General features: G+C 38.5%; 2 protein-coding genes across 5 annotated transcripts; one reads left to right on the forward strand and one right to left on the reverse strand.

The window, feature by feature from the left end:
- Positions 1-1,424: 1,424 nt before the first annotated feature.
- rufy3 (RUN and FYVE domain containing 3) lies at positions 1,425-18,039 on the forward strand. Of its 4 annotated transcripts, none has more exons than XM_044195956.1 (18): positions 1,425-2,051; positions 6,518-6,691; positions 7,107-7,224; positions 7,503-7,604; positions 7,782-7,905; positions 8,623-8,687; positions 9,893-9,958; positions 10,049-10,118; positions 10,228-10,317; positions 10,846-10,929; positions 11,185-11,352; positions 12,624-12,721; positions 13,797-13,916; positions 14,354-14,477; positions 14,579-14,664; positions 14,772-14,799; positions 15,138-15,215; positions 16,036-18,039. In XM_044195956.1, the coding sequence occupies exons 1-18, from the start codon at positions 1,790-1,792 to the stop codon at positions 16,177-16,179; spliced, it is 2,001 nt and encodes a 666-aa protein (XP_044051891.1). In that variant the 5' UTR covers positions 1,425-1,789; the 3' UTR covers positions 16,180-18,039. The 4 variants fall into 4 exon arrangements, with proteins under 4 accessions (XP_044051891.1, XP_044051893.1, XP_044051892.1 ...); XM_044195957.1 differs by lacking the exon at positions 1,425-2,051 and adding an exon at positions 3,950-4,624; XM_044195958.1 differs by lacking the exons at positions 13,797-13,916; positions 14,354-14,477; positions 14,579-14,664; ... (1 more) ...; positions 15,138-15,215; positions 16,036-18,039 and adding an exon at positions 12,868-13,611 and having other exon boundaries at positions 1,431-2,051.
- Positions 18,040-19,056: 1,017 nt separating this feature from the next.
- On the reverse strand, positions 19,057-25,280 carry grsf1 (G-rich RNA sequence binding factor 1). The gene is made up of 10 exons (XM_044195960.1): positions 24,866-25,280; positions 23,570-23,714; positions 22,957-23,112; positions 22,001-22,135; positions 21,496-21,634; positions 21,151-21,272; positions 20,539-20,624; positions 20,305-20,440; positions 19,533-19,584; positions 19,057-19,155 (listed from the first exon to the last, which is right to left on the reverse strand). Exons 1-10 carry the CDS (start codon positions 25,088-25,090, stop codon positions 19,152-19,154), a joined length of 1,200 nt encoding a protein of 399 aa, XP_044051895.1. The 5' UTR covers positions 25,091-25,280; the 3' UTR covers positions 19,057-19,151.
- Positions 25,281-25,451: the final 171 nt, after the last annotated feature.

The raw sequence follows: 25,451 nt of genomic DNA on the forward strand, positions 1-25,451 counted from the left end.
CACTGGAGAGAGTGGGGTCAGAATCTGACAAGTACACAACCTTAAATGGCATGTCTTACTCTGTGAGAGCTAAATAGTTACTCTCTCCATCAAAAAAAACAAAACATTTGTAAACACATTTCAAAAGTTTGAATGGGAAACTAACATTTATGTCTTTGTATATTATTTCAGATTGGTCTTAAATATTACAAATGTCTTGATGACTTGGGAGGTGCAGCTGGTCAGGATAAAGGAATGAAGTCAGTAAAATGTCTGTGGAGAACGAAAGCACATTTTCCAGACTCTGTTAGCGCCTGCCATGTGAGTTCTCATCATTAGTCCTGCATCTCCTCCTATTGTCCATTTGGGGTATTACATGTGTGGCAGTGTTCTCTCTCTTCATATGGAGAATACTAAGGGTAGAAAAAACTTGTCACAATATTAACCATGTTTTCCACACTTTACCATCAATTTTAAACCAAACTGAAACCTTATTTAATCCTGTTTTGATATATGATTTAATAAGTTTCTTAGATTCTAACATGGTATCTAAACTGAATTGAATCACCATGGTCACCATGAACATTGGGTTTAACAGCTCGACTTTATTGCTCCTTATTTTACACCTCTTCTCCTCAATCCCACACATTAACGTTAATTGTAAGTTAGCCTTCCTACAAAAATTTTCAATCTTGCTATTGTTATTTGTCATTTTTGTGAACTGTACCCTGAAGATTTATTTTGGTCCTATCCCATCTTACAAGTTTTAGCAAAATGTGAGTAGTTACATTTATTACTCAACATAGTGACTCATAATTTCCCCTTTCCTATGAACAGGTACTGTTTGGTTTTATTAATTGGTCCTCAAGCCAATGAGTACTATACTATACACTGACACGGATAGGACTGACCTGTACCTCAAAAGTCAGTCCAACTCCTATTTCTACTGTTTTTTCTTTTATAATATCTGCTACTTGCAGTGTGATGCACCCCTTAATACAGCTCATACATTTATTTCCCATTCATACTCTACATTATTTGTAACATTTGTAACATCTTAACACTGATGCACCTTTCTGTACATTTTTATGTTTGCTTACCTCTCTTTGTTCTACAGACTCTATATATATTTTCTCCCTATTTGTTTGACTATGGCACAAAACCTTCCTTCAGGGTGAATAAAATTGTGCCTTATATTATAAATCTAATATCATTGGTATTAGAAATACATTTATAAATCTAAGTAGCCTACAAAGAGCCCATAGGTATGTTGTCTCACACAAATTATCCTCATAAAGTAATTTTATTGTTTACCAGCAAGGCGCGCTATTTCTAAATGTTTAAAGTGTCCCGTCAACAGGATTATATAAATAATTCATCAGAGAGTCTTAGAAACAGGAGAGGTACAAGAGTTCCGGCGTAGATCGCAATGAATCATGGGAGCATCCAGGAGTCAGGCCTCGGTCATGGTCCTACTACTAGTGACTCATCTCCCTTCATATGCATTGTCTCTGGTCATGTGAACGGTTTGCTGGACCGCTGACACAGCGCGCAAACTCTCGCGCGAAATTAGCAACAGATTTTACCAAAATGCTAGCTATGCCGAGCTATTTCCGGGTCAGGAAGACGCTGTGGAGGACAGGACGAAAGGCGGAGTGATTACTGGAGAGATTTTGGAGTTAACTGACTGGTCTATCGATTGTTTTGCTAACCACGGCGGTGCATGCCCGCAGTAGCTAACCGCACCTAGCTAACCGCTGACTGACAGACCACTGGCTTGTCACATGAAGTGAATTTGACCGGAGGGAGGATGGCGGAGCGGGATGTGCCGCCGGGAGGTCTACCTCTGCAATCATCTTCAGAGGTTTCAGAAAGTTCTGGGAGACAAAATTCCTCAGATGAAAACGGACACGTTGACAGTCCAGATGAGACCCTCTCTCCGACTTCAGTGATATACTTCAAGGAGGCTTTGAACTCCTCAAACTTGAGATTTGGGAATGCTGGTTCGCTGCCACCCACTCCGCTTCGACAATATGACTTCAGGATTGAAAGAATCGAGTCAAAGCGCAGAAGTAAGTACTAACGAACTTTGAAAAGTCCAGATGGTTACCCAACTAGCTAACATTATCCTCCTTTAATAACCTAATTTTCTAAGAATACCAACTGTACCTACAGTTAATGTTGCTAGCTTGTTTGGTGTTGTTACCTAACTTGTGACTGTCCCTAAACAAACTTCCTACCTCCAAGAAAACTTCTTATAGCTAACTTAGCTAATGTTAGGAAGATAATAAATAGCATCAACTCTCCTGTCAGTTGATTGTCATCCTCAAATTTACTTGCAAAACTGGCGAAAAAAACCACCAGTAATTTGAAGTAAAAAACCTAGGTGGCGTGTCAATCAGTTAACATAGCTCATGTCAACAAGATGTGTAAACTTCATTCAGTTCCCATGTGAGTATTCCTCTGTGTTGGAGCTACTGTGTGTGTCGTGTTGTTTTGACAGGCTGATTGCTTTGCAACGCCACTAGTTGCTGTAAATTAACGGTGGATTGTCATAGTTATCCACTGTTCAGATCAAAGCTGTCTGTGATAAATCTTAGATGTTTGTCACACATATTTCACAATACCTAACCAAACATTTGCAGTCATGACAGTTATTCACTGCTTTAACTGAACAGATAATAAAGACTTTAGCCTAGTTACTTGCACTTATACCCAAAGATTCCTCTGAGATCAGCTTTCACATTTTCATTGCATTATCATAAGAGCAATGTTTATCTGTTTTCCGTATATCATCAAGTTAAAGCAAAATAACCACACACTAATGTGTAAGAAGGTCAATAATGAGAGTTCCCTGCCTGTCTGTGCCGCTGACTGTCAGTGTTACACCAAAGCATTGAAGACTGTCCATGATATTGCAATATTAAACTAAATATAGTCTGGGATTTGGGTCAAACTAGGGCTGTCTCTTCTTGGTCGACTGGATGACTGAAATTGGTCACTTGGTTTTTGTTTAGGTAAGATTTTGTCATTTTGTTTGTCACATTTGTTTTTCATAGGGAGTGAGTTTGGTAGTGAAGTCAATCAAACATGAATCACTTAAATAATAATAATTAATTAATTATTTATCATTTATCAAGCAAAAATGCTGAACGTTTGTTGGTGTTAGCTCCTAAAATGTGAGGATTTGCTGCTTTTTTCTGTTATATGTAATTGCAAATTGAATATCTTTGGCTTTGGGGTTGTTGCTCAGACAAAACATGCAATTTGAAAGTGTCGCCACTCTTCAAACATTTATATGATAAGTGATTTGCAAGCATCTGGACACATACAACATGATTGAGCTCAGTAGTCATAGCAACTAAATTTTCTCAATTAATCTGACTGTTGCAGCAGAGTGAAATGCTCTGTTGGCTTGGTCATTTTGACCACAATTACAAATGTAATGTGGGTATGTTGTTTTGTTTTCCTTAAGTTTGTCATGTGTGTATTTTTCTCGTCCTCTGATTGCACCGAACTTCACCCCCTAAATTTCATCTCCTCATCAATATCACGTGTGGCTTTTACTTTTGTCAACATGCACCAGGCCTGTAGAAATTGTACCAAAATCTGGGTCTTTGTCTTTCTTTTCTGATTTTTATAAGAGGTGCATCACTTGGTTTAGGTTTTAGGAAGTAGGAATTGAAATAACATGATTACCATTTACATCCAGGACCTTTGGCCTTATTACCCATGTTGTTCACTGCTGTTGGTGTGTGGCTGTCCTGCTGCAGCCAGCTCAATAATTGTCAGATCACAGGCCTCTGTTTCAGGTCAGGGGACGCTGTTGATGCTTGAGAGACAGATGAGTCCTCTGCTGCATCATTAGCATTGGCTGGGTACTCTGGGGACCCTTTTTTTTTTTTTTCTTTTTTTACGCATGCACCATCTGCTCACGTGACAATGTGTTGCTGTACCCAGCACTACTGTCAGCCATCTTGGTCAACACCCACCCAGTGCATTCACTGCGGTGCACAGGCAATCCAATCAAAGTGAACCAGTGCAAAGCTGACCAGAGGAGGGCTGTGATTTTCACCACGGTGCTCTCTTGCATTTTAAATCCCCGGTCTGCACAAAAGGGATAACAAGAGGTTGAAGAGGAGGAGGAGGTGGAGGAGGAGACGGCAGGGCAGCCTTTCTCAAGACAGCAGCGGATTTCACTCAGTTTTAACAAGGAGGAGGAGGAGGATGATGCAGGCATAAAGAGGAGGAAAAGGAGCACCCTTTCAAACACCTGCTGAAAGCTGCTGTGGGCCTTCCCCATCTTGGCCTTTTATCCTCTTTGTTTTGATGCTCTTTTCATCCTCTCTGATTTGCTCTTCTCTCTGACCTGTTATTTTTTGGGGCCTTTACTGGTTCCTGGAACAAAAGCTACTGCGCCTTTTTCCCTCGGTGGTGTTGGTTTTGCCTCGCACCAGCTGAGTCATCATGTCTGATCTGACGCTTCAGAGCGAAACCCCGACTCCCACCACCGACAAGATCACCCAGGCTGCCCGGGAGACCATTTATCTCTGCAACTTTCGCGTGTCTGTCGATGGCGAGTGGCTTTGCCTCCGCGAGCTCAACGACATCTCCCTCACCCCAGACCCAGAGCCGGCCCATGAAGGTAATGTGACAGATCAGCTCAGTGTCCGAGGAGGTTTGTGGGCATGGTGTGATTGCTGTTAGGGCGTGGTGATTTACAAGGTTTACACATTTCATCTAGTGAACTGTGGTAATGTGTCCTGTTTGAGCTGTGTCATGATGTCATGATGGATTTCAGGGGAGGCGGTTTGATGTCCGAGAGTTACACAGCAGGATGACACTGCTTGTAAATAAGCCAGGGCTGGGTAACAAAACAACCAGGAAGTGCTGGTTGCTTTGTCGTGAGAATTTATTCGCTTGCAGTAAATCAAACTGACAACAAGTATTTGTTAGATAATATTTGCTGTCTGTTTTCCCCAATCATACAAAGTATAACAATCATACTGCAGATATAGGTTTGCATGTTTGATTTGCATGTTTTTTACTCTCACTAAAGACTGGATGACTGAATCCAGATATTTAAATATGGCAGTGAATAAGTAACTTGTTTTGAACAGATTCATTCTGCAGTATGTACTGTAGCTTTATGGTTTTACATTTGATGAAAAACAGAATATCTGTTGTACAGTAAGGCTTTCCCCTTCCTCATCTCTTGCCACGCCTTCTCTCAGTACAGAGCAGGCAGATTGGCAGGTCCACGGTTTTCCTGAGAAAGGGAGGCAGCTCAGACTTTTCTCCAGCCAGTTGGCAAACTCAACACTGCAGCACTTCAACCTCCAGCTCTTAAAAAGCAATTCTCTACTGTAATTATATTACAGAGGACCATTAACAGACAATGACAGAAACATTTGTTTTGTCATGCTACTGTAAGATAAACTTTTTTTTTGTGTAGCAGGGGACTTCTTGAATGCTTCTTTCTAAGAAGCAAAGTGTCTTAACTTCAGTGAGTTTCCTCTTTGAAGGGGGAAAACTCATTTCAATCAGTCATCAGAGTTTTTAGAATTTATGTAAATTTGCAAATTCCTTTTTTAAATATCAGCAGCATTTAATATATTATCATTACTGCACATACTGTGTCACAAATGCATGTAAACATGCCACTTAGGCTATTTGATTTGGTTTGAATAAAATGTAAAGCTGTTGCATTTTGTTTACAAAGCTAATGAAAGAGAACAGAAAATAGAATATTTCTCGTTAACCAGCTGATAATCCTGATGCAGATTTACACCATTTTTGCAATAACATACCAAATTACTGTGTTAATTACCTTTTGGTTGCAGTCATTTTGTGTTAGAAGTCAAAGATTTCATTCTCTATAACTACAGTCCATGCAAATGCAAACTACAGACCAAACGTATGAATGTATTAAAAATGTAAATAAAATACTAAAGTATAACATAACCCTATAGGACTCCTCTACTAAAAGCCTCTCAGTGTCTGTTATCGACTAACATAAATAATGTATTAGGCATATTGTAGACGTATAGATGGATCATACAAAGAAGTATTAAGTGCTAGCTTTATTAGGTTTGGTAAATGTTCCTAGTTGAACCATTTTCTCTTTTTCAAAGCTATCCATTGTTTTAGGTTTATATTAAAATGTATAGAAGGTTTTGCTGTGTTAGGTCCTAAAGTTAGTTTTAGGTTTCATACACAGATCAAACAATTTAAAAATGAAACACAACTCTTAATTTCCAACTTTCCAACAAAAGCTTGTTGGTTTTGTCATCTTGTCCTGTATTTCCATATCAAAACTAAGGCACTTTTACTTCCTGGAAAACGTTGGATCTTGTGTTATTGAAGGAAATACAGAACCGACTAAAATGTTTTTTTCCCCCCCTGACAGCTCTTGATAAATGTAGCTCCTGAGTCATTCCTGCGGTGCTGGAATGGTCTGGTCCTGCAGACCATAGTCTGTGTCATTACTATGAGGACTATAAGGATCTTTTCCTGTGTGTTTTTCTTCTGTTTTTAGATCCCAAGGATCCCATTGCAATCGAAAGGCTTAACTTGATGAACATGGCCAAACTGAGCATCAAGGGCCTGATCGAGTCTGCTCTCAACCTCGGACGCACACTTGATTCTGACTATGCACCTCTCCAGCAGTTCTTCGTCGTGATGGAGCACTGTCTGAAACATGGGTTGAAAAGTATGTATAGCACACTTCACATTGTCATTGGTTCAAAACTGCGTGATCGGTGGCTCTTATAAGCCTGTAAAGTTTGAAAATGGAAAATTGAGATCTTGACCACTTCGGCAACTGTCCTGTAGGAACATTTCTGTACAGTTCAGTCCCAGAATACATATAAAATCCACAATTTGTGTAGTTGTAAGGAATATTTACAATCTTATTCCCCAGCCACTAACACCATCCATCATATTCAACCCAACCAAAGGGATGTAAAAGGTATTAAAATGACAAATCTGCTGATTAAATGTTTGTGTACACTACTGTTAAAAGCCGGGCAGCTTCCGTTGCTCATCATTATGCACAGTATGATGACTCAGTTACTCAAATTCCTCAAAATGAAATAGCTCAACAAGCACTGTCTCTCAATCATCAGCCAAGAAGACCTTCCTGGGGCAGAACAAGTCATTCTGGGGTGCGTTGGAACTGGTCGAGAAGTTGACGCCTGAGGCGGGAGAGATCACTGCCAGTGTAAAAGACCTGCCTGGCCTCAAGTGAGTCTGTCATATCGATTCCCTAAAGAAGGCAGGCAGATTTCTCGCAGTCATAACTTAAGATTTTGTTGATGTTATCAATACGCTTTACAATGCCATGAAAAGATTTAATTGCATGGGAATTACTCCTTTTGGCAAAAGTTAACTCTGGCGGCCATTTGGAGCTGCAAGTTGCCATTGTTTAGTAAAGATTGTAAGGAGTCGTTTTTTTATGCATTGTGTTTCAGTTGTTGAGTTTCAAGTGTATTTATATCCAACTCTCCTGTGTTCGATTACAGAACTCCTCTAGGAAGAGGGCGTGCTTGGTTACGGCTGGCCTTGATGCAGAAGAAACTCTCTGACTACATGAAGACCATCATCAACAGAAAGGACCTGCTCAGGTGTGTTCGTATCATACTGTGTTGAGACCCATGGCTTCAAGAAGGAAGCATTTGTTATCTCTTTTTTTTTTTCCCCCAAGAAGTGTTTTTAGCACATGATTCACATTTAGAAATGCTTAACCGAAAGCAGTTTTCTGGTCAGTGACAGTATTTGTAACTCTTATCTCTTCTCTGTAGTGAATTCTATGAGCCGAATGCGTTGATGATGGAGGAGGAGGGAGCTGTCATCGCTGGGCTGCTCGTTGGACTAAATGTCATTGATGCCAATCTGTGTATGAAGGGAGAGGACTTGGACTCTCAGGTTATTCTGCTTTCACTTCCACTTCTCCCACCACTCAGAGCTGCAGTAACACAAGAAAGACCAAACTCAAATGCACCTAATTGACTAGTGGCTGCAGGAAGGAAGTGAGAAAAAATCCTACTTCCTGGTTCTTACACAATGTCGTGGCGTTCATTTTTTTGTGTAGGTGAAACTGTTAGATTTGTCTCTCAAATAACTGAAAATACCACCATGATGTTTGTGTAAATAAATATATCAGCAGCAGTAAGTATGCTCTACTGTGCAGTTTGAAAACAAGCAAACAGTTGTTTTTACCCTCATCATTGTTCCTGTAGTAATTCCATAAACAGTTTTTCCAAAACTACTTAGGAATCTCTGTTTCATGCTCTACTGGTCATCAATTTGGGAATTAAGCCAGAATGACTGGGAGGATTGGCAGATTCCCAGTATGTCATCAGCTTAGTAAACAAGTATTATTCAGTTCAATGAAGTGAAACCTCTGCAGTTACAAACCTCTTGTTAACTGGAGGTTGCACTGACTTCTAAAATATTTAGATCATGTGAATGCATCTAAATCAGGACAAAATCTTTTTTCTATTAAAATCGGCAACACGATGCATTAAAACACCCTAAATAAGTGCACACATTAGTGAGGATTTTATTTTTGACATAAGAGCTGCAGTGTGGTTTCACTTGTCATTAATTTTCTGTTATTCTCTTATTAAATTACTTCTGCAGGTCGGGGTGATTGATTTTTCAATGTACCTCAAAGATGGTGGACACAGTAGTAAGAGTGCAGAGGGGTGAGTGCTGCCTTTCTAATCTTTAACCACAATGATTTTTATTTATTTGGTCCGTTTTAGTCTCTCAAACTACTTAACAGTAGCCACAGTAAAGTCGGCAGCCTGGGCCTGGACGAGGGTTGAGGGTGGAATTTTTTCCTTTCTGTCATGGTTTTGTTTTGATTTCTAAGACATTATTTAAGCTTATAGCTATGATCTTAGTATGTGACATCTGATCTACTTTTATAGACTGGACATCAAGTTAAATGTTTATCCGGTCATTGGTGTCAATGATTTGGCCACTTATTATTTGAATGTTAAGTAGCAGACATGATAGATTCATATTGTAAGGCAAAGTTTGTTTGTTTACTTTTCTGAATTTTGTGAAGGAGAGATGAGTAAAGAAATAAAAATATCGATAAAGACAAAACAGTGGTTACATGAGGGCAATTAGTACGGCACTTATCGATTCATCTGCCAGTTATTTTCCCGATGAATTGTTTGGTCTAGTTTTCATGGTGGTGTCATCAAATGTCTTATTTCCAAAACCTAAAGATATTCAATTTACTAAAATGTTAAGAAAAGGAAAAGCAGGAACAGTCAAATGTTGGGCATTTTAGCTTGAAAACTGACTTCAACACATTTAGTCTGTTATCAAAGTAGTTGCCAATGAATTGTCTGTCGATCGACTAATCGTTGCAGCTCTACTAGTATGAGACAAGCTGTTATTGGTGATTTAAAAAATGTTAAATACAGAAAATAGTTAGAGATCTACTGTACCATCTGCTGCGTCCTTTTGTTTGAACAATGGACTTACTTTCAGTGTAAATCTTACACCCATGTTTTGTGACTGCTATGCCACTAAATTTGGAAAATACAGCCTGGCTCAGTTAGATGCTAAAAAATCAAAATATGGCGGCTCTCCGGTAGCTCACCTGGTAGAGCGTGTACCATTATTAAGGTTGAGCTTACCGCAGCGGCCCGGGTTCAAATCCGGCCCTGGCCCTTTGCTGCATGTCATCCCCTCTCTCTCTCCCCTGCCTTTCCTGTCCCTCTACTGTGACTACCCAATAAAACAGAAATGCCAAAAAACATTTTTTTATTACATTTTATAAATATAATAATAGTTTTTGGGAAGGTATTTGTCTGATGCTGATGTTTCATCTGTCATCTGTTTCCATCTGTCTGTTTGTTTCATTCATCTTCCTCTCTTTCTGCTGCCTCAGCGACGGTCAGATCACAGCGATTCTCGATCAGAAGAATTATGTGGAGGAGCTGAACAGACATTTAAGGTTTGTCAGAGTGACCATGTCTCTTCACCTTGTTCAGCAGCTTGTTGAGCTGCTGACTAATGTGATATTTCTGTCTGTTTATGTTCATAGTGCATCAGTAAATAACCTCCAGGCCAAGGTGGACGCTCTGGAAAAGTCCAACACAAAGCTAACAGAAGAGGTGAGAGTCATTCAGAGCTGAACTTCAAAGTTTCTTGCCTTTCTGCTTCTCTGCACAGCTGCTGGTATTCTTTGTTTACAGAACTGTTTGCTGACCTTTGTCTCCACAGCTTGCAGTGGCAAATAACAGGATCATCACTTTACAAGAAGACGTGGAGAGAGTAAAGGAGGAGAGCTCATATCAGCTGGAGTCCAGGAAGGTGAACACATCATCAATTTAATTAAATAGTCTTTTCTCCTTAAAATTTAGATTTATCACAATACACAGTATTGTACAGTATGATAATCCTCCCTACACTAACTTTTTCATCACAAATGTCATCCAGACACTGTGAATTATGACACATGATTTATAATAATTAGCTGAACTAATATTTTGACATCAGTGCATATATATATAAATAATCCATAACAATGGAACATAGTTCATTGCATTAAACATCTCTTTATGATTTATCCTACATTTGTCATATTGTGATAGATATTGATATGGGACAAATGTTCATGTCATGACATTATTCAGCCATATTGCCCAGCCCTGATTCACCTGATACCATTTTGACTGATTATGAGTAATGGTGATTATGTTACATCACTTCTTCTGATTAAGTATGGTCAAAGGCAACTCAGGATTGGCTTTAAAGTTAAATATTTGTACAATATACATTTGCAGTGTTTGTCAGTCCTGTAATGTGTGTTACTGTGTTTTTGTGTTTATTTTTTTTCAGGCATTAAGAAGCGACTCAGCACCAAACGGACAAGCGCTAGGGGAAACACGCAAGCAGCTTAAAGAGGAAACTTTGCTTCGATTGGTGCGTTTCCTGCTCTTAACAATGCTTTTCCACTCTTATGTTTAGATTTTTATATTGTCATGGAATTCTGGGAGTATTTATAGATGTTATCACAATTCATATGTGCTTAACTGATAAAGTGTTATAATCCCTGGAAAAAAATATCGGGACTGGTATTGGTGTAAAACTTGCTGTTTGTGTCTGTCCCTATATTTAATGTCAGCAGTCTTCTGCTTGTGAAGTGTGTATCTGAAGTTAGAACTGATCTCTGTGCAGGATGTGGAGAAGGAGCTGGAGGTGCAGATCGGGATGAAGCAGGAGATGGAGCTGTCCATGAAGATGCTGGAGAAAGACATCTGTGAGAAGCAGGACGCTCTGGTGGAGCTCAGACAGCAGCTGGAAGACCTTCGTGCCATCAACCAACAGCTTAGCCACAAGTCACAGGTGAGGCTGCATTTCTGCTCCCTTTTTACTTTTCTTTTTCACTGTTTATCTGTGAAACTTTGGTGATGCAATTTTGGAACTAAGCAGCCTTCGCTGTGTTTTTTTTTTTTTTTTTACCTTTACCTTCCTAACAAACACTTCTGCCTGTGTTTGAAATGCCAGCAGATTTTTATTGGACAAAAAGATTTTCCTTATCTGAATCGATGGTCTAAGGACAGAGGGTGTCGTATACTGCACAGATTGTAAATGCCATTGAGTCAAATTTGTGATATTGGGCTATATAAATAAAATTGACTTGACTAACAGAGACAGTGAATACTGCAATGATGAGTTTCTTTTTAATTACTATCACTCTCTCTGAGATAGCAAATATTTGCCCTGCAATAAGGTAGAGGGTCCAGTGATAAATATAATTTTAAGGGTTTTACTACTTATATTACTTTTTTCAAAATATTCCGACTTTATTCTCGAAATCTAGACTTTTTTTTACAATAGTGGTTCTAATACACACTGCAGTATTTTATAATAAATCTAATCTAAGTCAGAAATGTGTTTAAATACCCCATTTATATTATGGCCACGAGTTTTAATCATTTCAGCTTTGTTTCTGAGAAGTCAGGTTTTTTTCAATCAGTTTGGCATGGCGGACAGCTCTAAAGACTACAATACCCACAAGCCTCGGCCACAATTGCTAGGGGGAAGAAGCTAGTGAGAGGCGCCATAGTTACTGAACTCATCCAATATTGACCCAGAAACCAAAAGTGTGTTTTCAGTTTTCTCAACACTGTAATCTTTAGCTTCACCGCCAGTAGCGGTGCACATAGAGAATTTTAAGCTCTGTGATTGGATGATTCTTGCGGAAAAGCACCTTGGGAGTTGTAGTTAAGTTTTTATGTGCACAGGCTTGTACCTTCAGCTTTTTATCAAAGAATCAGATAGTTGCTAGCACAGTTTTTAATCTTTTGCACTGATGATTTCACCAGAAGAGTTTTATGATGAACCAAACAGTAGAAATGTCATTTAACATTGTCTATGTCTACGTCTATGTCTGTTACTTCCGGAACCAGTGGCACCCATTTCACAACTCTATTGTAGTTAAAGCCTGAAACCGAACTGAACTGGATTAAAACTCAACAAAAGTGAACACTGCTGCAGACAAATCATTGAAATATAAAGAAGCACCAACCTGTTCTAGTTTAGTCTTTTAATGAGACAAACAACATGTACTGAGTTATTGTTTCCAGTTGACTAACATGGCTCATCTTCCTCAGAGTGCAGATGCCAGCTTTAAACAGAAGACTGAAGCCATCGCTCGCCTGGAAGAGAAAATAAACCAGATGACAGGGACTGTAAAACAGCTGGAGACAAGGTGAGGACAGTTCTCCACAGCCATGATTGGTATTTTGAATAATTAAACATTAATTAAACATCTTATTGTTCTGTTTGTCATATTTCTCTCTCCACTTTCCTTGTCATTATTTTTCATTATTATTATTTTTTTAATCATTTAATCAGTGAGAAACATTTGGTGAAGCAGGCCAAAAACCTGAACTCAGCAGCAGGGAAGCTGCTGCAGCTGCAGCAGTAGCTCCCCGCTTTCGTAGATCTGAATACAAACCTACAACCCTGCCTAATATAGAAATAACCAAACTAGGATGTTATCTTTTCTGTACGATGCTCCTTTGTTGTTGAAAATAAAACCATTTTCCCACGACTTCCTGCAGTGGCTCTCCAGCATCAGCTTTGAGTAGTGTGGACTGAATCGATCCTTTTAGCAGCCCTTAATCCTTGTGTTCTCTAACAGATGTGTTTGACACATCAGATTTATACTTTTATTTGGTAGGCATTTCTTACAAATACCCCATTAATGCTTTCTGGCAAAGGTAAGACGAGTAGATGGCAAGGTGTCCGAAAGTCCACTGTGGACAGTTTTAAGATTTTGTGGACTGATGATTAATGTGCTAATGGACACGTCCTGGATATTTGGGAGGTAGTGGACTTGCTGTAATGTTATTCCAAAGAATATGACCACTACCAGAGACTGCTTGAATATTTTTCAACCAACTGACTGATGTTTAGGGACTGATATCAAATGTTGTCATTTGGTGATCCACATTCAAGTGTAGAAGGCCAGGACAGGAGCAAGATAAAGTAAGAAGAAAAGGGCAAAATTAATTTATTAATTTTGAATTGTATGTGAACATAACATTGGTGTAAACTGTAGTAATCATTAGGCTAATAAAACAATAAACAAACACAGCCTGTTTCATCTTCTTTGGCTGAAGTTTCCCTGTTGTCCTCGTTAGCTTTCCAATCCCCAAACACGTCATTTTTGTGTTTTTTTTTAATTTAAGTTTTAGTTGACATCTCTTTCCAACCATGTTTCTTTTCATCAAGTTTTCATTTTACCATAAGTTTATGTGACACCCCCCTCCCCAAACTAGATGCAAACAGGCTGAGAGAGAGAGGGATCTGGCTTTAGAGGCCAACCGGCTCTTCAAACAGGACTTTGGAGACAAAATCGAGAGTCTGCAGGTGGAGGTGGAGCAGCTGAGGAAGCAAAGGTAATGGGAAGCTAAATATGAGTAAAAGCTTTTAATGTGTGTGTCGTTTTTAAAGGATAAGGCTGGTGATAGTCTTTATTTTTTTATTGTTGACAAATCTCATGAAAAGACCAAAACCAACAATGAATGTTTCCTACTAACATGTATTGTGTGTGTATCCAAAGCCTGATATATCTTATTCCTCTGTGCCAGAGAGCCCCACTGTTGTCCAAAAACTATTAAAAACACATCAATGAGCCACACAGTTGCACCGGGTGACATGTTCCTTCATTACCATGAACACACACACTGTAGTTTATTTTGACCCAATCCCACATACACTGTGCTGCTGCCACAAATACTCACTAGAGCACTAAATGTGTATTAATCTGCTGCTGAAAATAGTCCCCAACAAAATCTAAATTTGTGTCCACTGCATTGTGTTTGTCTTGTTTCAGGTCTAATCTGGAGCTGGAGCTGAGAAAAGAGCGAGAGCGAAGGAGTGAGCATCATTCCGACGCTGCGTCCAGACAGTCCAGCACTCCTCGGAGGGAGAGGAGACACCCAGAGAACATACCAAAAGTAAACCTGTCATCAGAATTGTGCAAAGTTAAAGATTAGTAAAAGTCTTGTTACAACTTTCTACTTTTTTCTTATACAATATGTGTGTATTTTACCAACAGCGTCCCCCAGAATCCCCATCAGTCAAAAGGGACAGTGACCGGGTACACACAGAACCAGAGGACAAAACAAGTCTGAGCTCCAGCTTGTAAGTCATTTTAAGAGCTACAGCTTTGAGAACAAATATAATCATTTGAGGAAATACTGTTTTTTTTTCTTTCTTTATTCATTTATTCCCTTCTCCTCCTTTTTAAGGTCCTTGTCACACCATGAGGATGAACAGGTAAGGTCTAAGATGCACTAAATAAAACATTTAATTATCTAACCATAGATCTGTTTATGATTGGTTGTATTGCAATTAAAACATAAAGATGGAATTCTGTAAGAAAAAAAAACCCATCAACTTTTAATCCAAGTATTAAAGTGGTGTTATTGAGTGAATGAGTAATGGACCACTTCAAATAAAAAACTCTTGTCACTCTTACCATTATCACTTGTCACTCTTACCATTATCGTACCCATGCAGTCAAGTTTGTACTGTAAAGATGCAAACAAGAACTGAAGTAGTAGTACTAGGATCGATTGGATATTTTATATTTATATTTTATTGATTTTCTGCAGGACGAGTCACTGGTGCAGATCAGTCAGCCTTCCATCTGTACGATGTGTGAACAGGACGACTCCCTCCTGAAGACAAAGGTACGAGCTTCTTCTCATTAAAAGTTAACTATATTTAATGCCACTATAAATCAGAAGAGAGTGTTTATAAAAACTTATAGTGGTCCAGTCTTTATCTTAACATACAGAGATGTTTTTATAGGAAAAAAAAAAGCAAGACCAAACTGACAACCAATTATCAGATTAGATGCAATGTTTAAACAAATGTTTAGATAAATTATAATGTCTTTTCAAGTGAGGCTTGGTTATCACATTACATGGCGCTTCTCTCCCACAATGGACTGTTAGATCAATTTTTAGTAGCCACTCTAGCAGCGAAGCTCTAACGATGTCAGTGTCGATCGGTCGGTCTGTTGATCCACCACTTTGGTCCAAATTGAAATGTTTCAGCAACTATCGGATGGATTGCCATTAAATTTGGCAGTGCAATTTGAAAAAGCACAGCCTGACAGAGCTGCTAGCGTGGCTGTAGATTCGTAGGAGTGGTCATTTACCCAAAAAACGTAATCAAATATACAAAGAAATGTCAGATGTTTTATTGGACCTTTTGAGTTCAGGGGAAAATGTGCTAGCAGTTATTAAAATGTTGGTTTCTTATGCAGCCCAGCTTTTAGGTGTAAAGCTCTTGTGATTAACTTTCTTCCTGAATTGGTTGAAATGACAACTATTTCACAATGATTTCACTAAAAGGCATAATGGAGACACATTTTACTCAAGAAATTATTAGATCATCATTATTAGATTGTCAGGTGAAATCCCAGCCAGCATCCTTGGATTTAACCAGGTTTTTTTAATTAAGGTTAATGTTCTGTGTGTCATAATCCTGTTTTTCTTTCTCTAGAAACAGTGTAAGAACTGCAGTGGGCTTTTCTGTGAGAGCTGTGTGTCCAACGAGCTGCCCTTACCTTCCTCCATTCTCCCAGAGACTGTGTGCACCGCCTGCTTCTCTCTGTTACTCCAACAATACGCTTCAACACCAACATGAAATGAAACAAGTCCGTATTTTACAACGAGACACGATGATCAGACACATGCAAACCATAAGCGTTGATCTGTAAAACTGGCACTGCAAAAATGCACTTTTTGACTTCATGGCTTGAGACGTTATGAAAGATCTGATGGAGTCCTGCGAGTTCTGCAATATTTTAGTTACTTTAGTTAGCATTGTCCAGACATGTGCCACCGAGAGCTCTTTGGATCCAGGTTTTCATTTTTCAAATACTGGTGTAGCCTCAATTCTTCCTTTCTGGCTGAAAGTGCGTTGAGCTGCTGTGGTATTTCCTTAGTGAAAACCTGCACTCAAAACAGCTGAAAATGGCACCTGGTTGGGGATTACTGCTATAAAAAGACAACTTGAATCATCTCATGCATTTAAAAACTGACTTTCCACAATGTTACTATGTGGATTATTGATTAAAATATTTTTAACCTCAGTTTTAAAGGATTAATAAGGAAAAACTGGACTTTTTGCTCTGTACTTTTAGCCACAATTGCGCTCTATTATAACACAGTGGTTCATCGTATACAGATCAGTATATGATGTATATGGTGATGAATGAAATTTTTCATCATTTCACTAGATGAAACATGAATGACAAACACTTTTGACCAAATTCTATATTATTATACTGTGATATTAAATGTGTTAATATTTTAGGAAAGACTGTATGTGCTGTCAAAAGCTTTTTAAACACTGAAATTGTTAAAAACAATCAGAAATATACGTACATTAGTAACCACACCAGGAAAAGACAAATATTTAAGTTATATCACATTGTTATGAAAACCAAAATCCTACACTGCTAGACTATATCTAGTCTCTTATCATGATATCAGTATTTGATGGACATATCATCCAGCTTCGGTGTTCAGACTGAAGAAGAGAGATGATTTTTCTGTTCAGTCTTTATGTCAAAGGAATAGTTGGACATTTTGGGCGATCTAACTGGCTGCTTGCTGTAGCTTCATATTTACCGTACAGACATGAGAGTGGGCTCGGCCTCTGCAAAAAGGCAAATAAGCCTATTTCCCAAAATGTCAGACTGTTCGTTTAAGTTTACAAAGCTGAATATTCTGGGTATAATATTTCTTTACTGCTGCTCTTGTGTTCTGTATTAGTTAGAAGTGGCATTAACAAAAAGGCTGAAAATCATCTGTTGACAATTAATACTTTGTCACAGTTTGAGTCTGGTTTATCTCAAACAGTGTGACAGTAAAATCATAAAATCCAACATTCAGATATTTAGATTCTAGTCTTTTCTCTGGCTAATCTAACTCCTCTTCTGGACGTCTTAACATATTAGGGCACTTTTAAATGCATGGCTCTCTGCCTGACTGGTTTGAAGTGGGTATATCAGTGCTTATATCATCTTTATATAACAGCTGTTTTTATGTTTTGTTGATTTATATGAAGAATAATTAGAAGTAAAACCAGTTAAAACATTTAGTCGTTCTTGTTGAAGCTAATTAACATGTGCGATGGAAATGCTTTTTAGACCAACAAACTTTTATTAAATTTTACCATTGTGTGACTCTGAATTATTTTAACCTGTATTTGACTTTTGTGCAGCATCCTGATGAGTCAGGAGCATATAGAGCTCAGTCCTCATACTTTTATTTCAGATTATCCTTAGATCCTCCTCTGTAAGCAAAAACTAAATGCTCTTCTCAAAGTATCTCAGATTTATATCACATTTTTTCTGTGTGATTTGTTTATTCTTTTGAATTATTTTGTGTACAGAAACATATTTTGCAGATTAGAGAAAAAGATCTTTGGTAAACATGGGTAGCTGTTAACACTAGCCTTTTTGTTCTCCTACACAACTTAATAAATGTATACATTTTACCAACCTTTTTTATTTTTCCTAGCAACAGACCTCTCACTTTCAATGTTGGTTTTTGTACAGCATAATTTAGTTAATTGAATACTTGTTCAGCAGTTTTTGCAGGAGACCAAGTGAGTAATTCCTCATATTAAAGTTTTTTTGGAGATTTGATTGGCTCACAAAGTTCCAGGTTTAACAACTAAAAAGTGTCTTGAACATATGTGGATGTTATCATCTCAAAAGTTAATCAACCAGCATGGTGCTGACGAACTGATTTATCTGCCAATATCAGTAACTATCATTCTGTACATGGTCTTTTTTTGGGGGGAAATTCAAATGTTTCTCAAACCTGAAATAAGTTAAACAATGAGGTGAAGCCTGTATGCAGTCTTTAGTCGGGTAATTGCTTAATAAATGAAAGTGATACTATAACAGCGCCGATATCAGGTTTCAGATTTAGTGAAAATCTCCACAATGTTGCATATACTGTATACACACAAGTTATTTAAATTCTGTTGTCTCATTTTCACTCTCAGCTACATTTGAAGAGTTGATTGTCACATTTTGGAAACTTCCACACTTGACCGAGTGAAATCCTGAGATACAGCAGGTTTTCCCCCAAAGAATTAGCCTGTATATCACCACCGATGATTTCAAGTAAAACTCAGCTGACTGTTGCACGGACAGACAGCAGACTTCGTCAAGTCACAAAATGGCAACAGTTTTTTTAAAGGAATATTTGGTTTAGACAAATTTTCTGCTTGTTTATTTCTTGGAACAATTTGTCATAATATGTTGGTTTGAAGAACAAAAACAAAAAATCAAATTTATGAGAGGATTATAACGTCTTGACTCTTAAGTACTCCTCATCTTCACATTATCTGCTGATTAGACGAATCATAAGACAACATGTGGCATATTTTAATGTTTGTAACCTTTTCTAAAATGACTCAGTAGAATACACCTTTATTATAAGTTGTCTTTGTTGATCTCAAACTAATTAACTCCCTCTTGTTGGATAGAGACAGTGAAGGCAGTTTTTCTTTTGACACCAGGAATGTTTATTGTTCAGTCAGGCCAGAAAATAAATATAATAGTCCTGTGTGTGTGTTTGGCATCTGTGTGTCAGCATTCACCTGCAGGAGAAAATACAACATGTTAAATCACATCTGGAGGAGAGTTAAATAGTAACCTCAGCAAAGCTTGTGCAAGAAGTTAAAATCAGTAAATTCACATTTTTCCTGTTTAAAAAGAGCAAGACTTTAAAACCAAATATCTTTTTACAAAAGGAAAGCAGCACAGAGACTGCAATGTGTTATTCTTTGTTCCATAAAAAGCTGGAAATTCCCAGCTGGTGGGTTGTAATTACAACTTCTGTGTTACAGCGATCCAGCTTAGAGAAACCAGAACACCCGCTAAACTGTCTCTGTCTCATTACTGTTAAACATTTACAGCTGTACAACGCTGACAGATAAATACTGTAACTCTCTGGATCTTATTCAGTGTTTCTCACCTTCCATCAGATTCTGATACAGAGTTCAGGAATAACTCGATGTATCTTTCTCCTAAAAATCAGAGACGGGTCAAATGTTAAGTGAAACTCTCACAGTGACCAATGAACAGCAGTGATTGTTAAACAGTGTTTATATTGTAACAATTATAATGCATTAATGATAATGATAAATAGCACTACAGGTAAGATGAAAAATATGTATTTTTGATTTTGGGGTGAACTGTCCCTTTTAAGATGCTTTAACCACTAAATACATAATCCATATTTCTGTCAATCTTTTGATTGTTATTTAAATAATAGAAAATGTTTAGAATCTGAAACTAGACCTGCATCAAAATGTACACGCTGACAGACAAAAATATATTTGAAAGTATGTAACTCCTGTCAAGCATATTAAGGCTTTATACGAGGATACTATAAGATGACTGAGTGATGACCACTGGGTTTTCATCATGTTGTAGTGCCAGCTATAGACAAAATGCCTGTAACCTCCTTGGCAGTACTCATGACAATATTAGCTTAAAAGAGGTTATATAAACTCTTGATCAAACATCCTGACGAATAATAGTAAATATCTGATACTGCACACCCAACATCATATCAAGTGAGAAACAATTTTATACTCAAACACCTGATCTGATTCTTATTTGAATACTGAAAAACCCCACATAGATTAATGTACAAAGAAATTAAGATCAGAATCAGATGAAAATCTTCTTCAACACGCCTACGTCAGCTGGTCCTGGTGTTACAGGCTCTCCAGCAGTCTCACCTATGTGCTGTCTGTCTCTGGACATGGCGGCCGCAGCGTCCTGGTGGCAGTTGAAGTAAATGTCGGCCTCTCCGCTCGGCCTCCCGTCAGGTCCGCATTCAATCAGGATCTTAGACACAACTAGAGGAGAAAAGAACTGCAAGAGAAAAACAAACGCATTATAAAATCATGTGCAAGTGACGTCTAATGCAACAGCTTCAACATCTCAACGTGTTCATTATGTTTGATTTTTACCTTAACAATGTCTTCTCCGGACACCTGGAAAGGAAGTCCTCTCATATGGATGTAATGAAGCGGCAGGGCCGAGCTCTGAGGGGATCCTGGTGGAGCAGAGGGACAGTTTTTAGTGGCTAAAGCAACTCATTTGTTCACAGAGAGCAAAAATGTAAAATATCTTTAAAGGATCTCCCCACTTCACCACTGTCTACTAACCTAGCTGATGTATCATTTGGGCTTTCATTTGCATTTAAAATATCAGTTTTTACTAATTTTCACTGATAATTTATTTTTTATTTTTTAAAGGAATAGATCAGTTAAAACCAATTTTCACAAGGATTTTGTCCCCAGCCATCAAAAAATTGTGTTTTGTGTTGCAAGAAGACATTCATCGCCACAGTTGACATTAAACGGTGTCCTCGTGATGTTAACAGCTCAGACAATCTTCCAGTAATAGAAATTGAAGAGAAAAATGGGGAGAAAGTGAGAAAGTAAATGAGCTGCTGATTGTGTACCTTCTAAGAAAGTTAAAAAAAGTTGTAATATTTCTTTTTCTTAATCCATTTATCACTCTTTTTTTTGGCGGTAGAACAAAAAACGTAATATAACGAGCCCTAAAAATCTCCTCACCAGCTTTGGGCTTGGTCTGTGAAGAAGTCCTCGTGTTTGCTGACTGAGGAGAGGCTGAACTCGTCCTCCTCCTCCAACTAGAATGAATCTCGTCACTTCTGCTGGGAAACACCTCGATGTATCTGAAAATTCAGACAGCAGGGGATGAGCAACAAACGAACAAATATTATAGGTAAGTGAATGGAGGAGATGCTAGTGAAGAAAAATCAATGACTTGTGTTCCTTTAAAGAGCTTGTTGGTGTTTGAACAGTCACATTAGCTACTTCCTGTTAAAATGAGAGAAATATTGACACAGGATTATGAAGTTGGTACAGGCCTTAATGTGAGCATGTGCAGCATCCTACCTGTTTCCGATGACCTCTCTGTCTCTCTGCAGAGCTTCATCAGCTGCTTCTTGAGAGGAAAATTGCACAAAGGCGTCTCCAGAGTTTCTTCCTCTGTGGTCTGTGACGATGGTGATCCCGTTCTCCACTATATCCAAACCTGAAAGACACAAACAGATTCTGAAGTTTACTTTTGTCACTAAACAAAAAAAAAACAAACCTTTTCCGAGTTTTTATCCCGTGTCCCTCTGTACATCATTCTATCTCTTAGCATATATCAAATATTTGTCAAAAAAGAAACATAACATTTTTCATAAACAATCCAATCAAATGTACTTTGGGGCGACCAGGTAGCCTCTCCAGTCACGTACAACCATTGGTGGAATGTAACTGAGTACATTTACTCAAGTACCTGTACTTAAGTACGAATTTTGAAGTTGATCAAATCCCACTCTAAATATAAATTTCATTTTACAAATATGTTCCATTATGGAAGATTGTAAATCTGGAGGTGGGAGGAGTTCACCTGAAAAAAACTGCACGATGTCGGCCACCGTGCAGGTGAAGGGGAGACCTCTGAGCCGCACCACCCCGTCATCAGCTGGAGTCTGGACAGCTTTCTTCAGGATGACTTCAGCATCGCTGTTCGTCACTTCATACACTGCAAAAACACAAAGAGCAGCACATGAGTATTTGTTTTTATAATATAAATGGCTAAGTTGTCCCTTATTTGCTGTACATTATTTTGTTAACGATGGCTCCGTTCTATTCAAGAGTCCCAGTATGCCGTGACATTGAGTCAGCATGCACAATACCAGGAACTGAAGCAGCTAAATGGAATCCAGCCACCATTCATTTGATCATTTACACCTGTGATTTTCCTGCTACGGCAAAAGTCCACTCAACATCTGTATTACAGCCTTCCTCAAAGATCAGCTTGGAATACAACAAGACAAACAGTGGTGGAAGAAGTACTCAGAAAGTAGCAATACCACAGCGTAGAAATACTCTGTCACAAGTAAAAGCATTCAAAATGTTACTTACGTAAAAGTACAAAAGTATCAGCATCAAAATGTACTTAAAGTACCAAAAGTAAAAGTAGGCATCATGCAGAATGGCCCATTTCAGATATATTATCGGATTATAATTAGTGATGCATTAATGTCACATCACTTAAATGTTGCAGCTGGTAAAGGTGGAGCTAATTTTAATTACTTTACATACTGCTGGGTAACTTAATCCATACTAATACATCTTCATTTATTTGTTGATTATATTTTGTATTAATGATCTGAATCTGCAAAGTAACTAGTAACTCAACTTATCAAATAAATGTAGTGGACTGAAAAGTACAATATTTCCCTCTGAAATGTAGCGGAGTAAAAGTAGAAAGTAGTACTGAAATACTCAAGTAAAGTACAAGTACCTCATAACTGTACAGTACTTGAGTAAATGAGTTGCATTCCACCACTGGAGACGAACCTTCAACATAGCGTGGACCGAGATACTGTCTGTGCTTCTCCAGAGCTTTGCTGACGTCCTCCTCGTGCTCCATCTCGATGAAGGCTCGTCCCGACGGCCTCCCCAGCTTGTCCACAGTGAGATGGATCCCCTTCACCCCATCGCGGATCCTACACTCTGAAGCACAGTAAAAATACGTTAGCCTATATTTCTTTTCTTTTTTTCTTTTTTTTTACATAATCAGGACAGCAAACGTAACAGTTTCATAGTACAGTGCACAATAAAGCATGTTTTGGCAATGATTTAGTGATTAAAGAGTTATGACAAAGATGTTTAACAGTTGGACAATAATCTTAACTATCAAATACAACATTTACAGAAAGTGACAAACATTTTGAACAGTAAACTTAAATATTTAAAGAGAATACAAACAGAAACTTGAACTATAAGAAGTGTCAAAAATACATGAAGAAAGAGCCTATAATAAACTCTCATACTGTATTTTTATTAGAATTGCCAACATACGCCCCAATAGAGATGTGTCTGTGATAAGCAAATATCTGTCAATAATATCAAACCGCCCACCTATCAGTGGGGCTCTAATCGCGACCTTAAGTGGAGGTGTGACGCTCACCTGCGAAGAACTGCAGGACGTCCTGAGCTGAACACGACCACGGGAGACCTTTCACCTGCACGATGTACACCTCCTTCTTCTCTGGTTCTGAATCAGACTGATAGGCCGGCAGTGGTGGGTATTCATCTTCACAAGGTGCTCCTGCCTGGAGGACAAGATGTAAAATAAGACTGAAGCTACCACGAATTCTGTTGTACATCAGCGGCTATCGGCAAACTGAAACCACCGACAGGAGTGTTGTCGTTAATTGATCAAGGAACCATTTTTTAACAGAAAGACAAGTGTTGACTTTTAAGTTGTTCCAGGTATTTTATAATCCAGTCTATAGTTAGCTTGCTTACCTTAATGATCACTGAGTGATGTAAGCGCCATAAGCACACACTTGCAGTGATAACATGCAGCACTGAATATATGTCTTGTATGGAGGCTTGTGCAATAATTTTTGTGAATCGGGTCTTAATGTACTGTTGAAAATTAATAATGAAGTTTACAAGAATATATTACATAATATATTACTGATTCTTTTGTCTGTTAAATATTAAAAAAAACATCATTAACCACTTAAGGGTCATGGCAGTAGCTGCTCTTGGTCATTGTCTGAGCCCCACCGCCTTCTCTGCATTGTGTTTTATACCGTGTCACCTCCACGTTCCCAGTAAGTACAGTAGTGGCACCTTCATTATACACCCAGAGAGCCGGAAACCAAGCAGTACTTCTATGCAGGAACTCCACCTGGTCCCAGGGTTTCAGCGTGTCAGTTATTTTATGGTGACTTGATTAAACAGCTTTATTTAGGAATATGTAAGCATAATACAAACTAAAATAATAAATGGTATTAAAACTAGATACAAGACAGGGCCTCAATATTAGGTAATACCACAAGACCTGCTTTAGTTAATATTGAAATTTAGGAGGTGAAAATTCAAATGTGGGACTGTGGGGCAGTCGGTCATCTGGTAATCCAGCCTTGAACACCATTTGACCCAATCGGGTAAATAAAAGATATAACTCTACACCATGAGTTACTCATCACTTGGTATATTTTAATACATTATGTTGACACAATGCTTTGATAAATTATATCTTTATTAATTTGCCCATTTTGTCCACCTCGATGTAAAAACCTGCTTCTAAATTCATTCAAACTAACGTGTATACTCTTGGGTATAAACTACTGATCAAACAGACTGTAGTTTGTAGTTCACTTCTGTCAAAGTGAGGAAAACCCACACATCTAGTCCAACTTTCAAACCCCTGTCTACACCGCAGTGATCCGTCACTCTGTATGTGACTAACCTTGGTACAGAAGCTGTACTGGCTGCTCTTCACTGCGGACTGAAGCTCACAGAGTCTCTGCAGACACATTGTCCCGGTTGTTGATGTCCATGTTCGCTGCTGAATGAACCCACACCTGCCTGACAACACGCTGCTTCTTGTTTTGATCCCTGCCGACAACGTTACCTGCCTGACTGCGACACACCGCTGCAGTAAAAACAACAGAGATTTACTGTTACAGGACATTTTAGCCGAGCCTAGCCGGACGTCAGATTAGCTAAAGCAGTCTTGTATACTGCAATAAGTAGATATCAGAGCAGTTTGAGGTCCGTGTTTCTCTGAATGTAGCTAGTTAGTTTAGCAAGCTATCGGATTAGCATGAAGTTGAACTGACTCACGTGGGTCAGTCAAGGGCAGCCGGTGCTGTCAAGCTAACGGGAAACCGCGTCCAACTTCCGGGTAACTTCCGGTTTGATAACCTTGCAAAGAAGAAGAAGAAGAAGTAACTTCATTAATACTGCTACGACTAAACGTTTTTTTTTTTTAAATTATGTAACATCCATTGATTTTTCATAAACAACACACGCATAACACACCAAATATTCAC

Source organism: Siniperca chuatsi, linkage group LG5 (assembly GCF_020085105.1).
Source record: "Siniperca chuatsi isolate FFG_IHB_CAS linkage group LG5, ASM2008510v1, whole genome shotgun sequence".
NCBI lineage: Eukaryota > Metazoa > Chordata > Actinopteri > Centrarchiformes > Sinipercidae > Siniperca > Siniperca chuatsi.